Consider the following 19722-nt stretch of genomic DNA (forward strand, 5'->3'; position numbering starts at 1 on the left):
AGCGTGCATTTAGCCCCCAGTCTGTGTTGAATTCACATAATGCGGGAAGAAATTTTGAATGTGGAAAGTGAACTCAGCTAATTTGTATCTTAATATTTACATCTACAGCCATCTACATCTACATCTATTGGAATAATAAAGAAAGGAACCTACTGAAAGGCTAGAAGCGCATTTTTGATTGAAAGCTTCACAAACTCTATTTTCCATTGAAAAACAGACCATGTTTTCACCATAATGTTTTCTCCAGTTCTAGCAATGGAGAGAAGCACATTCCACAATAAAACCCATGCTCACCTTATGTCCAAAGGGTCCTGGCAAGCCTGGTGGGCCTCTTTGCCCCTAAAGTGACAGAGCCAAAACCAGAAAACCGTCACCATGCAGCCAAACAGGAGCCTGGACTTCAAGCATCTTTACCAGCACCCTCCTTGTCTCACACCATCCTGGCAATATTTTACTGATAACATGTAAGCAAATTAAATAATCTGCTAACTTGAGCAGAATTAAATGCTTTTAGGGAACGACCATCAAGCTAATCATTTTTGTACTGGCCACAAGGACAACAGTTACTCCTTGTGGAGGTCTCCATTTCCAATGGCCATGATAGCACACTGAAGAGGGTTTAATGTTCAGAAATACAGCTTCAGTTCTCTCTGCCTTTTTGGATGCAGCACTGGGATCTTCAGCATTTTGCACAAGACAGCCTGCAAGCACTTGTGACAATGCAGCGTAACTCTACCAAAAATCCACCGTTCTTCTGCAGAAGTCAGGCTTGTCTATCTCACATTGAAATACTCAAGTACAGAGTTTGCCAGTAGTACTTACCTTTTCTCCGTCTCTACCCTTACCAGGCAAACCTGGCTCTCCAGCAGGCCCTGGCTCACCAGCTGGTCCAGGTAAACCCACTTTTCCTTCTTTTCCGGGATCACCCTGTAGAAGACAATCCAGCAAAACTCTTAGTAGCATACTAAAGACCATTCCCGTCTCAGGTCTTTCATTGGGACCAAAAGTTATGCATTTCTTCTAGCCTTCTCATCTGAATTTCTCTTGGTATCATAGGAAACCTTTTATGGGTAGCCTTTTCCTTCAGTAATCTCAAGGCATTTGTAATTTTCCTTAAGGAAAGTAAAAGGAGACTTCAAAATGTTTTGGGAACCAGCTATATGAGAGACCCCTTGGTCCACACATGACACCGAGGTAGATTTCAGTATTCTGGAAGATGATTTGACTGATGTTGCTATGATTCACCCCCTTTTAAAATCCATATATATGCATATATGAGGCAATGTTTCTGATTAATCGTTCCTACTTCAGCCAACAAAGATCAGGACTCCAGCATGCCGGGCACTGTGCAACGTACGAGCAAATGACATCAGAGCCCCGACCTCAGAGAGCTCACTGCCTAGCTATGAGACGGGACAGAACTGTTAGGCAAGGCAGGGAAAGGTAAGGCAGGATGCAATGGAAACCTGAACTAATGGTCCAGTTAAAACAGCTTATCAAGAAAGCAGAAATCTAATTTTCCTAACCATAAAAGCCTGTTTTATTTCAAGCTTTGGATTTACAGTGGTGAACGGGAGGTAATTAAAACACCAAATAACTACTCTCATCAGGCAGTGAGGACAGTAGGAGATCATCATTGTATAAATGTGTAGCAGTGACTTCACTGTATCCAGTTGCATCTTAGTGGTTTTATTAGGTAAATTATAAAGCTGCAACAGGGTGAAAACCTTGTAGCATGTGTAATGGAAGAGGTCAGACAAGATGATCTCATAAACCCATGTGTCTACAAACCTATGAAATCATTTCCCAGTTCAGGCTGCTCCTGTCCCAGGTTACTTAAAATGCCCAGGAAGAAAAGAAACAAATCCATGAAAGAAGAAACTCACCTTTTCCCCCTTTGCTCCCTCCTTTCCCGGTAGTCCAGGGTCTCCAGGTACACCCTGGAAAGAAAAGAACTTTAAAGCTTAAAACTTTCGTTTTAATCAGTATTTGGTCCTAAAGCAAATGGATAGACCTGTGGGTTTAGTACAATCTATATTAAGGATTAGTATCAGTTCTATATTTCCCAGTACAGACTACCTATAATCCAGAGAACACGACAGAAAAGCAGTGTACCAAGTGCTTAAAGGACTTATTTTTCTTCAATATAAAAAAGAGCTGAACAGCAAAGGCAGAAATTGAGATAATCCCAGATTTGCACATTCTCTTTCTTCCAATAGCTATTTTTTTTTCATTCTGCGGAACCCTCAGCAGTTCCCAATCCATTACCAACAAACCCCCAATCACCACCTCTGTATCAGAGAAGCCCAAAGTCTCACAATATTAATTTTTATGGCTACTGCTCTCCAAAGCAAACATAGCTATGTTTGGTTTACCCTCTATTTCAGTTTTCAATCCTTTTCACATCTTGGCAGATCTCAAAGGATTCCTTGTCAAAAAAATAGATCATTTAGAACTCCCAATTAAATACTGTAACTTCCTAACTCACCAAAACACATTATGAAGTGGCACTCCATTTTAAGATGTCAGATGATGCCCTGGCACCAGTAAGATTGGATTGACCTCCTCACAGGATGGATGTAATAATTATTTTCCTTTCTGCACCAGTAAAAATTATTTCCAACTATATTAGCTTTTATAGGTAATATATTGGTATTACTAATATAGAAGTTTGCTTAAATGAATACGAAATTGGAAAAGGTCTTGATTTTTTATATTATCTTTCAGTTTGAAATTAAATTATAATTAATATTATAATATAATAAATTATACATTAATACAATTAAATCAAATGTATCTTAACAAGTAGTATAAAGGCAATTTAAGATTTCTTGGATTGCCCAGGTAATAAACTCTGCCTTAAAGAGCTCTCTGTGCTAAACTACTGTGTCTGGATGCATTATAACATGGAGTCTAACTGCTGTTTTTTCACTTAGTCTGGTGTAAACCCAGAGAAACCCCAAGCACTAGGAAGAAAATTACACAGGCGGAGCAGGGAGTAGAGTTAGTCCAAATATTTTTTTACAAACATGAAAAGCTCTATCATGCACAACTTAATGCTAGTGATGAACATCTACTGAGGTAAGGAGGACACCATATTGATTTCAAGGCTCTGATTGTAGGATCAAATACTTGCATGTTTTCATAAGTTTCATAAGTTCACGGAGTTTACTGTGCAATTTTTATGTCAAGGAGTCACGTTTTCAAAAGGAAAGGGCAAATGAAAATGAGGCAAAGGAAACAAAACCAGAGAGACAATAAACATTGAAATTTTTCACTTGAAGAGGTTGCAGCAAAGATCCCTTTTGACAATTTGGTGAGGAATGCAGCAGCTCCATGCCTGCCTCTTGCTACAAATGAAAATGAGAGTATGTTTCATGGATACACCGTTCCCAGGTGACTCCAGATCTTTCAATTCAACCATAAAAAAAGGCGTAATGAAACACAGCTTTTTGAATCTGATAGTTAACCCTGTGGAAGGGAAAACTAAACATATTAAAGAAATCAGGGCACAGATGGGAAATCAAATACACTGGTGCATACATACCACATTTCCTGGCAAGCCTCTTGGACCTGGAGGCCCTGCTGGTCCAGTCACACCCTGTTTTAAGAAAGTGAAATGTGTGTGCATATATAATTCACAACTTGTACCACCACAGGAACAAGATGTTCCAAATGAGATTGGGGTTCCTGTCAGACAAGGTGTTGCACAAGCACAAAGCAAAAAATAGCGTTTTTGTGAAGCACTTTTTAGTGTAAAGAAGCATGAAACAATAAAAAATGGATGAAGACTCTCTTTGGGAGCTTTAAATTACCTAATAATAATAAATAATAATAATAAAACCTAAATAATAAAATAATAATAATAAAACCTAAATCTAGATGAGATATGGGAAGAAAGTCTGGACCTGAAACACCAAGAGAACAGAGGAAAGTATGCTGATTTATCGTTAAAATAAAAATCTAGGTCAACAAAACATGCTTTGTTGACAATTCTAACTTTCTCTACTCTGGGAAATAAAACCTGAAAACACTCATTTGCACTGAATAGATGAACAGCTCAAACCATTAAAAGTGTTATAGTTCTGAACTGCATGTCTCTTCTGTCTGCAAGTGAAAGCTCCTAGGGTGGGAAAGTCCATGTGTGTCCCCAGAAATGCATGGGGCCCATAAGAGAACATAGATTTGGGGATTTATGTCCCCGTAGAGATGTATGTTTGGGGTTACCAGGCTATATTTAGACATTTTACTCTAAACTTCACCATATCAGGTTGAAGTTGCTACCTCTGTAACTGCTCATCACGCTGCACTGGCCGGGATTTACCTGTCATCACAGCTTTGCAAGGAAAAGGATTTCTATTACCATGCCTAATCCATTTAGGGCTAAACCACACAGGCCATCTAAAAACATCTGCATCAGCAGACTGAAATAATCTGTCTGACTTGAAGTACAGAGAAACCCCTTCTCCTGGAAGGGCTAGGCAGTCATATCTTGCAGAGGGACAATGCAAACAGTTGGGAGATGATGAAAATCTTCCACGGCACGACTCTTGACAAAGTGAACGTCCGCCTGTTGCCTTTGGCTCACTAAAAGAGAATTAAAGGTTTCCTTATGTCTGTGTTATTTACAGTCACAGGTCTACAAGCCAATAGAAACGTTTGGAGCGGTGGCAGTCAGTGAGAGGACAGGAAAAAAAGGATGCCTGCACGTGCCTGCATTTCCATTTCATTAACGTCCTTCCAGCCACCAGGTTATATGAAGAAATAAAATCACTGGATAGGTTTGGTGGAAGAGGGGCATTTTTTGCCTTTATTTATTTTTGTGTCCTCCCCCAAAAGATTAAGGAGTCCTTCAACCAAGAGTGAAAGATCTCTGGGGACAGGCAGTTCGGAGTTTAGGGTCAAAGCACTGCTAGACACAATGCCTAAGCACAAGCCCAAAATGGAAAACCATGAACACAAAGGTGGAAAAAGAAATTTCAGAGCTCTAGGATGCTTCCTTTGGATTTCCCATTCCCTCCTCTCCCAGACACAAACATCATCTCTCTCAACTGTTATTTCAAATAGTTCTTCAGCCTTCCTTCTCTGCTTGCAAAGCAAGTAGGTGGCCTTTTACTCAGCCGCAAAGGGCTTATACCCTCTCACAATAATAAAACAGGAGCTGGATCCTTTGCCGTTCTTATCACACAATCAGACAAGAGCAGCACTCCCTACAACACAGACCTCAAAAAGTGGTCTGTGATGATTCCTCTGGTGACGAGCCTGTATTAAAGAAAGCAGAATTAACTAAGAAGCCTAAAACCAACCGCGATCAGAAACTAATTCATCCTGCTGCTGAGAAGTGAGCTCCCTGCACCAGCTGGCTGCTATCTCGGTGCAGGAACTGAGCTCTGCCAGCACCTCACCCAGAAAAGAGGGCATTTTGTCAGAAAGGGAGAGATTTAGCCAACAAAAGCTGCACAATTTAGAGCTGGGCTGATTGGGGCATTGATCTGTTTGGTGCAGCTGTGCCTGTTTGCCCACAAGCGGCGACTCTTCCAGCTGCAGCTTCGGATGTGCCCTGGGACTGCCAATCTGCAAAGCATTGACTTCGGTGTCCCTTCAGGTGTGTTACTGTCAGGGAAAAATGCTGCCAGGGAAGCAGTTACTCACAGTCTCTCCAGGGGCTCCGGCTTCTCCTCGGGCTCCTTTCTGCCCCTTTGTGCCCTGTGCGGAAAGAAGAGAGACACCGGCTGATTAGAGATGGGACGGGACTGCCTGCCAGACAAAAAGACTTCAAGGTGCCTGAAAGATGCCTGAACGTGCACTAGGCCATGGGTTTTGTTAATCAATTCACAGAGGAGTTTACCGGCTGAGGAGATGGCTTCCAGTTCTCTGTGCAACGAGAAAATGAAATACAAAAATAAAACCCTGAGACATAAGAAGAATTACTAATGACCGATCAGCTCAGAGGCTGTTTCTCAGCACGGGATTCCAAAACTTGCAGGAATTCATCTGGGTGAAACTCCTTCCTACCCTCGGGCCTACCAGCTACTCCATTTCCCGCTCAACTCTGATGGTCTCCCTGCACAGAGGAAGTTTTGCCTGCAGTCCTCAAATGCAAACAGCCATTTAGAAACGGTCAAAACAGACCACAGTCCAGGGGGGTTGTCCCTATATATCACATAACTCTTTCTTAAAGTTTTTGGCACAACAGAGCCTACTCACTGGACAGTCCCCCATTTAGCACATGTTAGTTAAAATTTGCATGGTATTACTGTTTGGTTTTTTTTTTCCACAATGCTAAGACTGCTGTTAACTTGTTCAAGCTGTTGATGCCCAAATAATAGCTGACTATATGACTTGGGTACAGCACAGATGATGGCAGAGTGAACACCCTCCCAGGTTGACAAGAAAACATACCTAAGTGATGACTGGAAGTAACATGTGTGAGCCAAGAAATTTTCAGAAAATAATTGAGACTATAAAACTGAGCCATCGTGCATTCAGGGTCAAATGGGCTGGGCTTGAATCTGAATGCTCTGTGATGTTTTGCCAGTGTAATGCAGTAACTTAGAATCATAGAATCATAGAATAGTTTGGGTTGGAAGGGACCTTTAAAGGTCATCTAGTCCAACCCCCATGCAATGAGCAGGGACATCTTCAACTAGACCACATTGCTCAGAGCCCCGTCCAACCTGACCTTGAATGTTTCCAGGGATGGGGCATCTGCAACTTCTCTGGGCAGCCTGTTCCAGTGTTTCACCACCCTCAGTGTAAAAAGTTTCTTCCTTCTATCTAATTTAAACCTACCCTCTTCTACTTCAAAGCCACTACCTCCGTCCTATTGCAACAAACCCTGCTAAAAAGTCTGTCCCCGTCTTTCTTGTAAGCCCCCTTTAAGTACTGAAAGGCCACAGTAAGGTCTCCCCAGAGCCTTCTCTTCTCCAGGCAGAACAACCCCAACTCTCTCAGCCTGTCCTCACAGCAGAGGTGCTCCATCCCTCTGATCATCTTCGTGGCCCTCCTCTGGACAACAGGACCATGTCTTTCCTGTGCTGAGGGCTCCAGAGTGGAGTAGAGGCACAGAAATACCTCCCTCATCCTGCTGGCCACGCTGCTTTTGATGGAGCCCAGGATACAGTTAGCCTTCTGGGCTGCGAATGCACATTGCCAACTCATGTCCATTTTTTCATCTACCAGTACCCCCAAGTCCTTCTCTGTGGGCTTCTCTCAATCCCTTCATCCCCCAGCCTATATTATACTGAGGGTTGTCTCAACCCAGGTGCAGGACCATGTATTTGTTCTTGTTGAACCTCATGAGGTTCACACAGGTCCACTTCTGGAGCCTGTCTACGTCCCTCTGGATGACAACCCCTCCCTCAGGCTTGTCCACTGCACCACTCAGCTTGGTATCATCCACAAACTTGCTGAGGGTGCACTCGATTCTGCTATTTATGTCATTGATGAAGATATTGAACAGTACTGGTCCCAGTACGGAACCCTAAAGGACACCACTTGTCACGGATCTCCATCTGGACATTGAGCCATTGACCACTACCCTCTGGATGTGAATGCTGAAGCAGTTCCTCATCCATTGAACAGTCCACCTATCAAATCCACATATCTCCACTTTAGAGAGAAGGTTGTTGTGGGGGACCTTGTCAAAGGCCATAATAAAGAAGTCCAGATAGATGACATCTGTAGTTCTTCTCTTGTCCACTGATGTAGTCACTCCACCATAGAAGGACACTAGGTTGGTCAGGTAGGACTTGCCCCTGGTGAAGCCATGTTGGCTGACTCGAATCACCTCCCTGTCCTCCACATGCATTAGCATAGCTTCTAGGAGGATCTGCCCAGGTACAGAGGTGAGGCTGACAGATCAATAGTTCCCAAGGTCCTCATTTCTACCCTTTTAAAAAATGGGTGCATTTTTTCCCCTTTTCCAGTCACTGGGGACTTCACCTGACTGCAATGACTTTTCAAATATCATGGAGAGTGGCTTGGCCCCTACATCAGCCAATTCCCTCAGGACTCTGGGACCTGCATCTCATCAGGTCCCATAGATTTCTATATGTTCAGGTTCCTCAGGTTCTCTTACAGTGAGAGGGACTTTGCTTCTCCACTCTATGTCTTGCGGTCCATCCACTTGAGAGGTGTGGGGAGAGGGGTTGCCAGTGAAGACTGAGGAAAAAAGTTGATGAGTTCCTCAGCTGTCTCCTCATCCACTGTTACCAGTTTGCCAGTCTTGCTCATCAGGGGCATACACTTTCTCTGACCTTCCTTTTCTGGCTGACATACCTGTAGAAGTCCTTCTTATTATTCTTTGTGTCCCTTGCCAATTTCAGCTCCAGCTGCACCTTGGCCTTCCTGACCCCATCCTACACAACCAGGTATCTCTTCCCAGGATACCTGTCCTTGCTTCCACTGCCTGTGCGTTTCCTTCTTGCCCTTTAGTTTGGCAAGCAGATCTTGACTCATCTGTGCTGGTCTCAGTGGAGACCTGTGGTTCAGTGGCATCAATACAAGATGTTCTCTTGATGAATCCCGAAGCTGGAAGGAGTCTCAAACAATACTGATCATGCTACAGAGACATTATATTTGTGCCTTGATTTTCCTCACTTTTTTCTGATGTCCTGCATGAGTAAATAACTCTGCAGAAGTCCCTGAACTTACAACAATAAGAAAGGAGAAATGGGCTGTTGGTGTATAGGTAAGAATTATTTACAGTGATACAGACTTTGAAGGCACCCATCTCTAGTAATGTCAAAGGTTTTCTTCAGGGCTGAGCCCTCATACCTGTACTCCTGCAGGTCCTGGGACACCTTGTTCACCTGGGACTCCAGGTAATCCCTGCAAAAACAGAGGGAGAGGTGAAGGAGCTGAAGAAAACTGCTCCTTTTTTTTCCTGAGCAGATGTTTGTCCTTCCTCCAACTGAGAGAAGAAAGGGTAGTTTTTACAGAGGCTGTGACTGCACAGGAGTCTGTTTCTCCCGGGGGCTCCATCCAGCACAAGAGCAGTCCAGAATACAAATGGAGTAGCCAAATGCACAGTTTAGCTGGGCCACATCACTTCTAAGGCCCTTAATAAATCCTGTACGCCCTTATGGTCAGCCAAGCTCTGTCTAGCAAACACCATAGTCCTCTTTTCAGCACTAAGGCCCAGAGCTATAAATTAGGTGCTTAAATTGATATAGTCATGTAGCTTCCTCTACAGTCAGTACAAAGCCAAGCACCACTGTGGCCACTTCTGACGAGAGGAGCATCCCAACTACAGAAGGAGCACTGGCCTTCCCCACCCCATCTCCCTCCCAGCTCCAAAACAGGCAGCTCTCATGTCCTCTCCCTTCTAGAGTTCAAAACTAACTGAGGAAACACTTGGCTGTGCTTACAGGTTCTCCGCTCGTTCCTTGATCTCCTTTCTCCCCTTTTGGTCCAGGTTCACCCTGATATAAAACAGTAAGACAAAGAGAGAAATAAAAGCTATTTCCATGGCTGTATATCAGACCAGTCCTGTTTTGTAAGAGGGCTCTTTCAATGAGATATCAATTTCTAATATAGAGTAGCTTCCTCAAAGGACTTGGAGGTCAATGTATCAAAACTATGATTTCACACACTAAAATTTGGAGATCTTTGTCTAGGCTCCTTGGACTGTTATTATAATAAATGCAAAAGTGTTTCATTTAAAGAGAACAGTTCTTGCTCATAGAGAATAGTAGTTAAATAATCTCCTGTTCCAAAATTTGATCAATTCAGCTCCAAAGTATCAAAAGGCCAGGTGATATGACCAAGAGCAAAAGCACCAGTGCCACTGCACTGCCTCTATGTAGGACTACAGATCTAATGTCATCCTACAATTGGGGACATTATCCCACATACAGACAGTTTCCTATTCCTTCTATAAGAGACGGGTGTTCAGGGTCTCATCTTGGCCACTTCCAGAGATGTGTACTATGCAGCTTTTCCTGATCTCTAGTTCTGTTAACATCTCCATACATCCACGCAACTTCCCCTCCCTCCTGCAATGTCAGTACATTTATTTCATGCATCACCATCGTTGACTAATGGGATTAATTTATTCCTGTTCTTCCTCCATACAGTAAATTGAAGATGCTTTCAGACAGAAGTTCATCATCTTTGTTCTGAGCTCTAGAACAATAGCCAATAACCATATTTCTGCTTTTTATAAACTGAAAAGGAACAGCACACAATTATGGAACTAGCTGGAATAAACCAGGCACTACATGAATACTCACATTTGTATATTTATTTGAACATATGTATTCAGGCAACAGCAATCATTACTTATTCATTATTTATCATACAAGGTGTTTCAATTATGCAATCAAGGGAGAGTAAGAACATCAGTGATTTAAGCTGCACACGCACGAGGAATAGTGATCAGTCAAAACTCAGAGCCCAAGACAAATCAGCTTGAATTTTATTCGCATCAGCTATCTGCCAATCATTTCTGCAACACCTGGGAATTCAAAGTCCATTTGCAAACGATTCTTTAACAGACAAAATAAATGTAACTGCATAAATATTATTTAGTTCTGTATTTATTATGCGTTATGAATAAATATTATCATCTGTGATAAATAATAAGAGGAACTTTACAAGGAGCACCTTTTAATCAGGCAGTCCCTTATGCCACCTAGTGGCCTTCAGAAGATAACGGGACCACCTAAAGTTCAAGCAAAGGGTCCTACGCAGCAAACCTGTATGGTTGTGCCTGGAAGTTGTTTTGCATTATGACATTTCATGCTCAGAAACCCTTTTGAGAAAACAGAACAACAAAGCACTGACATATGGCCATAAATTTGTAGGCAGGGATGGTGTTAGTAAGTGAGGATGGTGTTAGTAAGTGAGAATAAGGGCACGTTTAACACGGGAAAATAAGACTGCAAAGGGAAGAAGTAACTCAACAGGTGAAGGGAGGAAGTATTTTTAATATTCTCCTTTCTCCCACTTTTCCCTTGATACTTGACTTGTATGTTAATGTAAAATTGGCAAAATCCCAGTCTAATGTCCTCGCACAACCACAAACATTGTAGAGGAGGCATTTCTTAACCCAATCTACCAGCAAATCTGTTTGCGAGTCCTTCCACGTTTGCAGAACCCACAACTACCTGCCTAAACTGTTAGTGCTGCCTGCTAGTGCTGCATGTTGTGGAGACCTCTGCCCCCAGCAGCTGGACTTAATCTGCTGCCACCCACTTCTTCCCTACAGCTCAATGAACAGAAATGATGCGGTGACAGCTAACAGCTGCTGCCAACCTGAGCCAGATCAGTGCTTACAGCTTCCTTGACCTGCTCTCGGCAGTGTCCTCCTGTAGTCTCAATTAACGCGTTAGTCATTTCTGCGCCACTTAAAGGAGAGCAAACGCAGTGAGGGCTCAGCTGTGCCCAGCTGCAGTGTGAGATAGAAGGCCAAGTGAGGAGCCATCTCCTCCTTTACTGGATTTGCCTCTTTCCAGCCATCATACCTGGCCACCACTGTGGTTCTCACGCTCCTCATTTCCAAAAAAATATTTAATGGTTTTAACTGACTAGCCTAGATAAACATGAAAAAGTTCCCTGCTCCCCATGGAATAAACTGACCCCTCCTCTACTGCCCTGCTGAATTAGCAAGTTTCTGCAGAGCACCCAAAACACACAAGAGAGCTGTGGTGGTGGGTAAATGGGAGCTCAGACTCACTTGGTCAGAGATTTTCCATTTCTGACAATTACCAAGGTGTGTTTTAAATGAAGCTGATTTTAACTAATAATAAGTAAAAAGAGTAATGATGATACTGCCTTCTCTCCAGGTTGTCTTTCCTGTCTCCACTTGTATAAGCTGCTCCCTGTGAAGGTACACCACATACTCCATGGAAAGCAGTGGCAAGTATGGAGTTTGGAGAGTGCCTGACACCTTTCAGTACCCTGCTGGTGCTGCAGCCTCTAGAACATAACCCATGACACTCTCCTAAGGTGCATCACCACCTTCTGACGCCTTGTTGTGGTTTAGGCCAAATCCACTACTGGGGACCTGAGGGACCCCAGACAGGACCGACAGATGTTCCCCTCTACCCCTCTACAAAGAGAGAGGCAGAGGAGGAAAAAGAGACTTGTGAGTTTAGAAGAAACTAAACTACTTTAATGAAATATTAATCATAAAATAAAAAGAAATAATGAAAAATATATACAAAACCATATCAAGCTCACGAGATGACAGTCACGTCACCGGCTGGCACTGGGGCAGTCCCAGGCTGGACTCAGTGACGGACGAGAACTGGATTCCGGATCTGGATTCAGAATCGGGATCACAGGCTGATGAACAGAGTCCTCCTCAGACGTCGGCCATTGAAGGAAGAGCCACTGACCCTTTGATCCCTCAGCTTTTATACTGACCATGAGGCAGATGGAATACCCTGTTGGTCAGTTTTGGGTCACCTGTCCTGTCTGCTCCTCCCTGCAGGTGGGACCCCACTATGCTTTTCCACTTCCGACCCTCCAACGTGGCAAATAACAAAGTTGATTGGCCTTGGGGGTTATAGCAATAAGTATAAGCAGGAGCCTCTCTGCATACCATGCCTGGGCATCAGCTGTAAACAATTGGTCTTGTCACTCTGAGACAGTGAACACTGTCTGCACAATATGCAGTTAATTTCAGTAGTTAGAAGAGGCCCAGGTAAGAAACGAAGTTACTGAACAAAATTGGTTCTGTTTTACCTCAAACCAGGACACACCTTAATATGTAGAGCTGTCAATCAAAGGTAACTACCCTTACCTCCCCTTCTCCTCCCAAAGCTTTCAACACTACGTGCAGACCTGTGCATCTTCACATTCATCTTGCACGTGCAAAAATCCCAGCAACCTGACTTGCTGACATGCTTCAAGCCCTTTACTCTTCACCATCTTGCAGCTCATTTACACAAGTAATCTGCTCACAGCGAGATAACTCCTTCTGTGATTGTAGCACTACAAAGACCACATAAGATGTCATTGTTCTGCATATTTCCTTAGTATATATACTAGCAAACTATGAGCCAAAGGATAAAGTGAACCAAAGAAATCTCATCTCTGTTTCCAGTACTACCTCACATTCCTATTTCCTTCCTCATCCTCTGAAGAACCTGGCATACGCACTTTCTTTTCTAATGGCACTCTTACAGCCTACCTCCACCATTAATACATGCCGTAAAACCTCCTGATCCTCATCATGTTTATTCACATTCCAATGGTGTGATCCTGTGCAATGCCAGATATTTCCCACTATGGACTATAAGTGGGAAGCAACACTTAATTTTAAACTTCATTTAAGAGGCTGGGACAGCATACAGTTGTGTACCGGCCACAGCTGGCTTGAATGCTGCTGTTACCAGGACAGCCGTGGGTTTCTCATCATGGCTGGTTACAATGGTGAAGTCGCCCAGAAGCGGACTCAGTCTGAGCTCTTTACTGAAAGCATTTAAAGAACATGGAAAATACTAAGGTGCTGTGCGTCTATCAGATACAAGAGGTAATAAGCCAGAGGCCATGTTTATTAGAGATGTTACTTACAGGAATCCTAGGGCGTGGGGTGAAGAAGGCTGTCTGGAAGAGAAACCACAGTGTTCAAAGAAGCATTGCCTATTTTTCTCCTCGTCATTACATATTACACATTCCATACATCCATCAGCATGTTTATAAATGAGCAACTCATTGTAACATCTGGCTGTTTGGAAAAAAGCCCACAAATACCAGAGATTTCCTAGAGTATTTGAAATACGAACATAAACTCAAAACCATCATGTATGTCCCACTGGTATGAAAAAACAAACAATCTTTAACCTTGTTAGCAAGTTTACTGTTAGCAATCTACAGCTGACTTTTCCACTTGGAGCCATCTTCAGTATTATTAAACTTCCTGACTCCATGGCTGACCTCGGTGTGTTCTCTGTCTGATTTTTACCGTGTACAAGACATATACATCTCAACATGGTTCTTAGGGATTACACAGTCAGCGTGAAGGACTAGCCACAGAAAAAGGGATAAAGTTTTGTAGAGAGGCAGTATCTTTTATAAAAACTGGTAAAATTAGGAAGAAAAGATTAGTCCTTGATGAAATGAGGATATGTCAAAATCATCACCTACATTTACAGTTGAAATAGAAATTATTTCTCCCTACAAACACAGGAAGCTTGAGCAGTCGGGCATATCTTCTTTATGTCTAGCCATGTTGCACTGTTTAAGCTGCCTTCCCCGCCTTTATTAAGACAGATTTATCCGTGGTGTTGTGACTGGGTCATTCCTGTGTGATACACATGGAGCCTTCCTACACAATATCATGAAGCACCCTTTGGCACAGACTAAAGAGGTCCAACTAATGGCAGGGGATAAATTATAACACCTCCTCCATTGCTGCATGAAGGTCTTTAGGCACTTGATTTTCGCCAACAGACCTTGATTCAAATTCTGTCCATAAACTGTGAATATGGCAGCTGGAACCAGCTGCGGTGAGCACAGCTGACCAGTGGATATCTGCTGTTTGTTGGAAGATCTGTGACTGGGATCAGCCCTCCTGTTGCAACGACAGGCCCGCTCCTAGTGCTTATTCCAAACTGCTTACTCAGATTCTGCTGGAGAGAACGCTGAGGTTTGTGCATTTACATTCAGTGGATGCTGATTTAATCACCAGTGAACTTCATTGTAATTATGCTCATGCTCCCAAAATCAATTTTGCAGACTCATTTTTAAAACAGTAAATTGATGTTTTCTTGGCCTTCTTTTTTTTATTAGCAGAAAGGGTATGTGCAATCAGGTATGACTGGTTTGTGTGTTTATCCTGCTTTCAGCTGGGATAGAGTTAATTTTCTTCCTAGTAGCTGCTGTGTTTTGGATTTAGTATGAGAATAATTTTGATAACACATATTGTTTTAGTTGTTGCTAATTAATGTTTACATTAGCCAAGGACTTCTTCAGCTTCCCATAGAAGCTGAGAGGGAGCATAGACAGGACAAGCTGGCCAACGGAATATTCCATACCACAGACATCGTGCTTGGTATAAATATGGGGGTTGGCCGTGGGGCGGGAATCTGCAGTCACTGCTCGGGATGGGCTGGACAATTGATCATCGGGTGGTGAGCAACTCGTGTTGTATCACATTATTTTGTATATTCATTTACCATTATTATTATTATTATTATTATTATTATTATTATTATTATTATTATTATTATTATTATTATCTTCCATTACTGCTCTATGAGACTGTCTTTATCTCAACCCACAAGGTTATTTTCCCCTTCCTTTTCTCCCTCTTCTCCCAACGCTACTGGGGGTGGGGTGGAGTGAGCAAACGGCTGAGCGGTCCTAGTTGCTGGCCAGGATTAAACCATGACACTATTGCATCCTATGCTGAAGCCAGAATGAGCTCTGGGATGAAAGGATTTACAGCACAGCATGACACTATATGCAATGGTGGCTCTTGGAGGCTACAGCATCGCTAAACCTGAATGCTCCACCCAATAAGTTCGTGTCAACGGGCAGTGGAACCCTCTGTTCTTCCTGGAGGAAGCTGAATTGTTCCCCAAGAAGACATGCTGTTGTTCACTAGTTGAGAGCAAACCAGTCTTATCCTGAGGTCTCGGTTGGAAAAGATGATTAGGGGACTGAAGCATCTTTCTTATGAGGAAAGGCTGAGGGACTTGGGGCTTTTTACTCTGGAGAAGAGAAGACTGAGGGGGGATCTTATAAACACTTAGAAATACTTAAAGGGAGGGTGCCAGGGGGATGGGAACAGTCTTTTTTCAGTGGTGCCCAGTGATAGGACAAGAGGTAACAGGCACAAACTTGAGCATAGGAAGTTCCATCTAAACATGAGGAGGAACTTCTTTCCTTTGAGGGTGGCAGAGCACTGGCACAGGCTGCCCAGAGAGGTGGTGCAGTCTCTCACTCTGGAGATATTCAAAACCCGCCTGGACGCTGTCCTGTGCAACTGCAGTAGGTGTCCCTGCTCTGGCAGGGTGGTTGGAGTAGATGATCTCCAGAGGTCCCTTCCAACCCTGACCATTCTGTGATTCTGTAAAAAATCTAGCTCACCCTGGAAAATCTGTATGAACACACTCCCTGCTTTCAGCCATGACCTTCAGACAGCTCCCACAGCTGCTAAAGAAATCACAAGTTCAATTTAAGTGCTACCATAAGGCAAGGGCATACAGAAACGTTGTTTGAAAAGAAGCAGAGGCAGACACAACCTCCCCCCAAAATGAAAGGACCAAATACACCTTGACATTGCTTCTCTGAAGCAAAGGGAGATAATCGCAGAGTAAATGGGTCCTAAAGTTTCTGCAGAGAAGTTGGGGTCTTAAAAAGATTTGTTTCTGAGGAATTTGTGTGGGGTAAGTGTGATGATGCCTTAAATATTGTTAAAGCACAGAACAGAATCTTACTTACTGTTCCAGGTAAGCCTGGTGGGCCAGGGGAACCTGTGTCACCCTAGAGAGAGGAGAAATATATAACTAAAAACATCAAAATATGAAAAGACTCAACATTCTCAGCTAGAAGATGCAACATGACCAGATGAGTTGTAACCCAATGACAACCTGTCAGCTCAGTGACACTGAAAATCCCATAGCACTTCTTTGATGGGTGGAATTTACCCCATTGCTCTGAACAAAATTCCTGCTGTCCTTGCTTTGTTGCACACAGGATTCTCACTTTGCTGTCTTTATTGCTTTATCTGAATTCACAGGTCAATGAATTTCTAATGTTACCCCATACAGTGCAGGAGTGATATAGAGTTTAATTTGCATTTTAAATTAAAGATCAAAATTCTTGACTAAAAAACAAGTTTTAGCTGAACTTCTTTGGTGGATGGAAAAAAAAATCCTCTGTTTTTCATCAAAAATATAAGTTTCTAAATCCAGTTCTTGCCCCCCATAGATGGTGAAAGTCGCTGGTAAACTGAGGGCTGATGTATCCTAAGAAGAATAAAGTGGTACCCACCTCCTGATGGCTATTGCCACTATAACGAGGGTAAATTTTTCACTATACAACCATAGGAATCTGCAAGGCCAGTGCTTCGTGTTCACCTTCAAGTTCACAGTGGTTGAATGCAAATTTTGGTAGACATCACTTTTGTCTAATTGTTTCATTTTCACTAAAATTAATAGTATTGTGGAGGCAGAAGTCCAGGCCATTCCTTAAATTATTGTTCTAGCACACCCCATGCAGGCACAGAAAAGTTCTTTAGAATTTAGTTGCAGGCTCATGTCTGTCAGACAATTTTAAAACAAATAAATGTTTCCTTGAATTAAAGAAACTGTACTTTGATTTCATCAGCTGCTTACGATTTCCTGCATTAGTCATGACTTTTTCTCTCTTGTCTAAGGAGAAGCATGCTCATTTCATGGCTCACCTTTTCTCCTCTTTCACCTTTCAATCCCAGGAGACCATCTTTTCCTTTTTCTCCCTAAAATATGGAAAACAAAACAGGAAATATGCACGTTTTTATTTGATTGCAGCAGTCCCACTAGAATATTTTACACTTTCAGTTGATCTTACTTGTCCTCCAAGATGTAGAGCAAGCAACTAAAAACGTAACATTTTGGAGATTGCTTCATAAAATCCACATTATTTTCAAAGGCCAACATATAGCCATTAAGTTCATGGAAAGGAAAGCACCAATCCTAAATCAACTTTCACGTAGAAGATCCTCCTGCACAATGCAGTTATAAAAAACAGATTTTTTATAGTTGAGCAAGACAGGCACCAGAACAGGAGTTAAGACCCAAAGTGGATATTCAAAATACCGGTTTTGCTTATGTGAAACATTTCTGAATCATCCATTCACTGGTGCCGATGTCTCTATTTTGCCCAGGTAACCTGGTCATCTGACTGGGAGATGCTTAACAAAGATGACATGAATACTCCTCAAAGTGCAAATGCAAAATGTATTCATCCTGCATTCAAACAGGAGCTATCTGACCTACATTTCTATGATTTTATATATAGAGAGAATATATCCTGTGCTCTACAATATATATAATATAGCAAACCGAATGGTAAGATCTCAGTTGATTTCAGCTCCTTCTTGCTCACACTCAAGCATGCGGTCAGTTATCAGGAGTACTGGCCTCATTTACACGGCAAAATTTACTGTCAGGCCCCTGATGCAACTATTTCCCAGTGTGTAAATGCCTCTGGAGGTCCAGAGCTAGTCAGGGGAAGCAGTAGACACCAGGACTTGGATGGAAGTTAGGCCATCAGAAAATGATCCAACCATCAGGAGCCTTCTTCAGGGCTCAGTGACATGGGGGATTTGTGATTTTTTGCTGTCATTATTTTTTTTTTTTTTAATGTTCTTAAATCAGCCAGGTATTTCTGGAAGGACTAAAGACCACTGTACCTCTTCTACCATCTCACAAGTCATAACCTTCTGCATTTAGGATAGACACTGCTCATTAGCACCTCCTCTGCAATTAGGAGAAGTCACAAGGCAGTAAAGCACCTTTTTGGAAGGGGTACTTGGTGACTTTGCTGGACACCAATCAGCTGCTCACCACAGCTAACACACCAAGAGAGAACATCATCTAGGGACACTCGAGATAAGTCCTCCTGGCACCAAATGACCAAAAAAAATCAAGCCATGCCTCAAAGTCACTCACCCGGTCTCCTTTTTCTCCTCTCAGTCCAGGCAAACCCTGAGGACCAGGAAGACCTGCTTCACCCTAAAAGTAAGACAAAGAAGCGTGTGAAATTTAGGAAGAGGCATCAAGCATGGCTTCTATTAATAAATCCCATTACTCTCAAATACAATTTAGAATGAAAGGGCAGAATGGTGAGCCAAACTCTTCTCTCACTCATATAAGTTAAAAATGCATGAAGTCTGGTCCTCAGGGTAGGCTAATCTAGCCACAGGGTCCTTAGGCTGGGGACGATGAAACCTTGATTTGTCTGTCTATCCCTTTGCATGTCTGACACTAGACTGTGAGTTGTTCAGAACTCATAACGACTGGAAGACGGTTTCTTCTCAATACCTAGTCACACCATGATACATACGGTCTATGCTGCAGGCCAGAATCTGCCCCAGTTTTTTCATGGCATCTATTATAGATGTAGTTTGCTGAGAGAGAATGTGATTAGTTTGATTATCAAATAATTTCTTATTCTTGGAAAATCGTTGCTTAAAACAGCAGCTAAGACCTCTCTTTTTTTGCTGTTACACTTAACTCACACTATGGAACTTAGGACATGTTGTCTTCATGCTGCTCTGTAGCAGGACCCAGCAAGCAAATAGAAGCAGCTAAAAAAAAATAAATCTAACTTTTATTTTCATTTTTAATGATCTGGTGTGGTCTGGAAATGCAAAAACTGCACTGCATTAAACTGAGTGGTTCAGATGTTACCTGACAAACAGACCCAGAATTTTCTGGATGCACTATTGCACATTTGGATTTCTTTCTGTTTGAAACTTACCTTTGAGTTTCTGCTTTATAATAGTTGCTATTGGAGTAATTATGATCTCTGTGTCATGTGGTTTGTTCTAAATATACTAAGTATTCTCAAATTTAGCTCCCAGTTGACCCGATTTGTCATCTGAAAATATCCACGTGGTTTCCTATTTATAATTTTTCTGCTGTCTGCATTTGTAGTGCAATATCACAAAAAAATTTCACTAAGAAAAGGTGATCCCCTCTCTAAAGAGATGATCTCTGAAGTATGGGAAGACTCAAAACATTCTCATGATACAGGTGCAATGAGCCTGCAGAAGAAGTC

The 19722-nt window shown here is 42.4% G+C and overlaps 1 protein-coding gene across 1 annotated transcript in view; it reads right to left on the reverse strand.

Annotated features, from left to right (window-relative positions):
- Positions 1-19722, reverse strand: part of COL22A1 (collagen type XXII alpha 1 chain) — a gene marked incomplete at both ends in the record, with an annotated part of 229891 nt that overhangs the window by 43723 nt on the left and 166446 nt on the right. Inside the window, 11 exons of the mRNA XM_082499258.1 lie at positions 295-339; positions 823-927; positions 1887-1940; positions 3548-3601; positions 5653-5706; positions 8779-8832; positions 9372-9425; positions 13525-13557; positions 16399-16440; positions 17363-17416; positions 18612-18674. Coding sequence (XP_082355384.1) covers positions 295-339; positions 823-927; positions 1887-1940; positions 3548-3601; positions 5653-5706; positions 8779-8832; positions 9372-9425; positions 13525-13557; positions 16399-16440; positions 17363-17416; positions 18612-18674 — 612 coding nt within the window. The remainder of the gene's footprint in view (positions 1-294; positions 340-822; positions 928-1886; positions 1941-3547; positions 3602-5652; positions 5707-8778; positions 8833-9371; positions 9426-13524; positions 13558-16398; positions 16441-17362; positions 17417-18611; positions 18675-19722) is intronic.

Source organism: Vanellus vanellus (genome assembly GCF_965231255.1).
Source record: "Vanellus vanellus genome assembly, chromosome: 2".
In the NCBI taxonomy this organism is placed as follows: Eukaryota; Metazoa; Chordata; class Aves; order Charadriiformes; family Charadriidae; genus Vanellus; species Vanellus vanellus.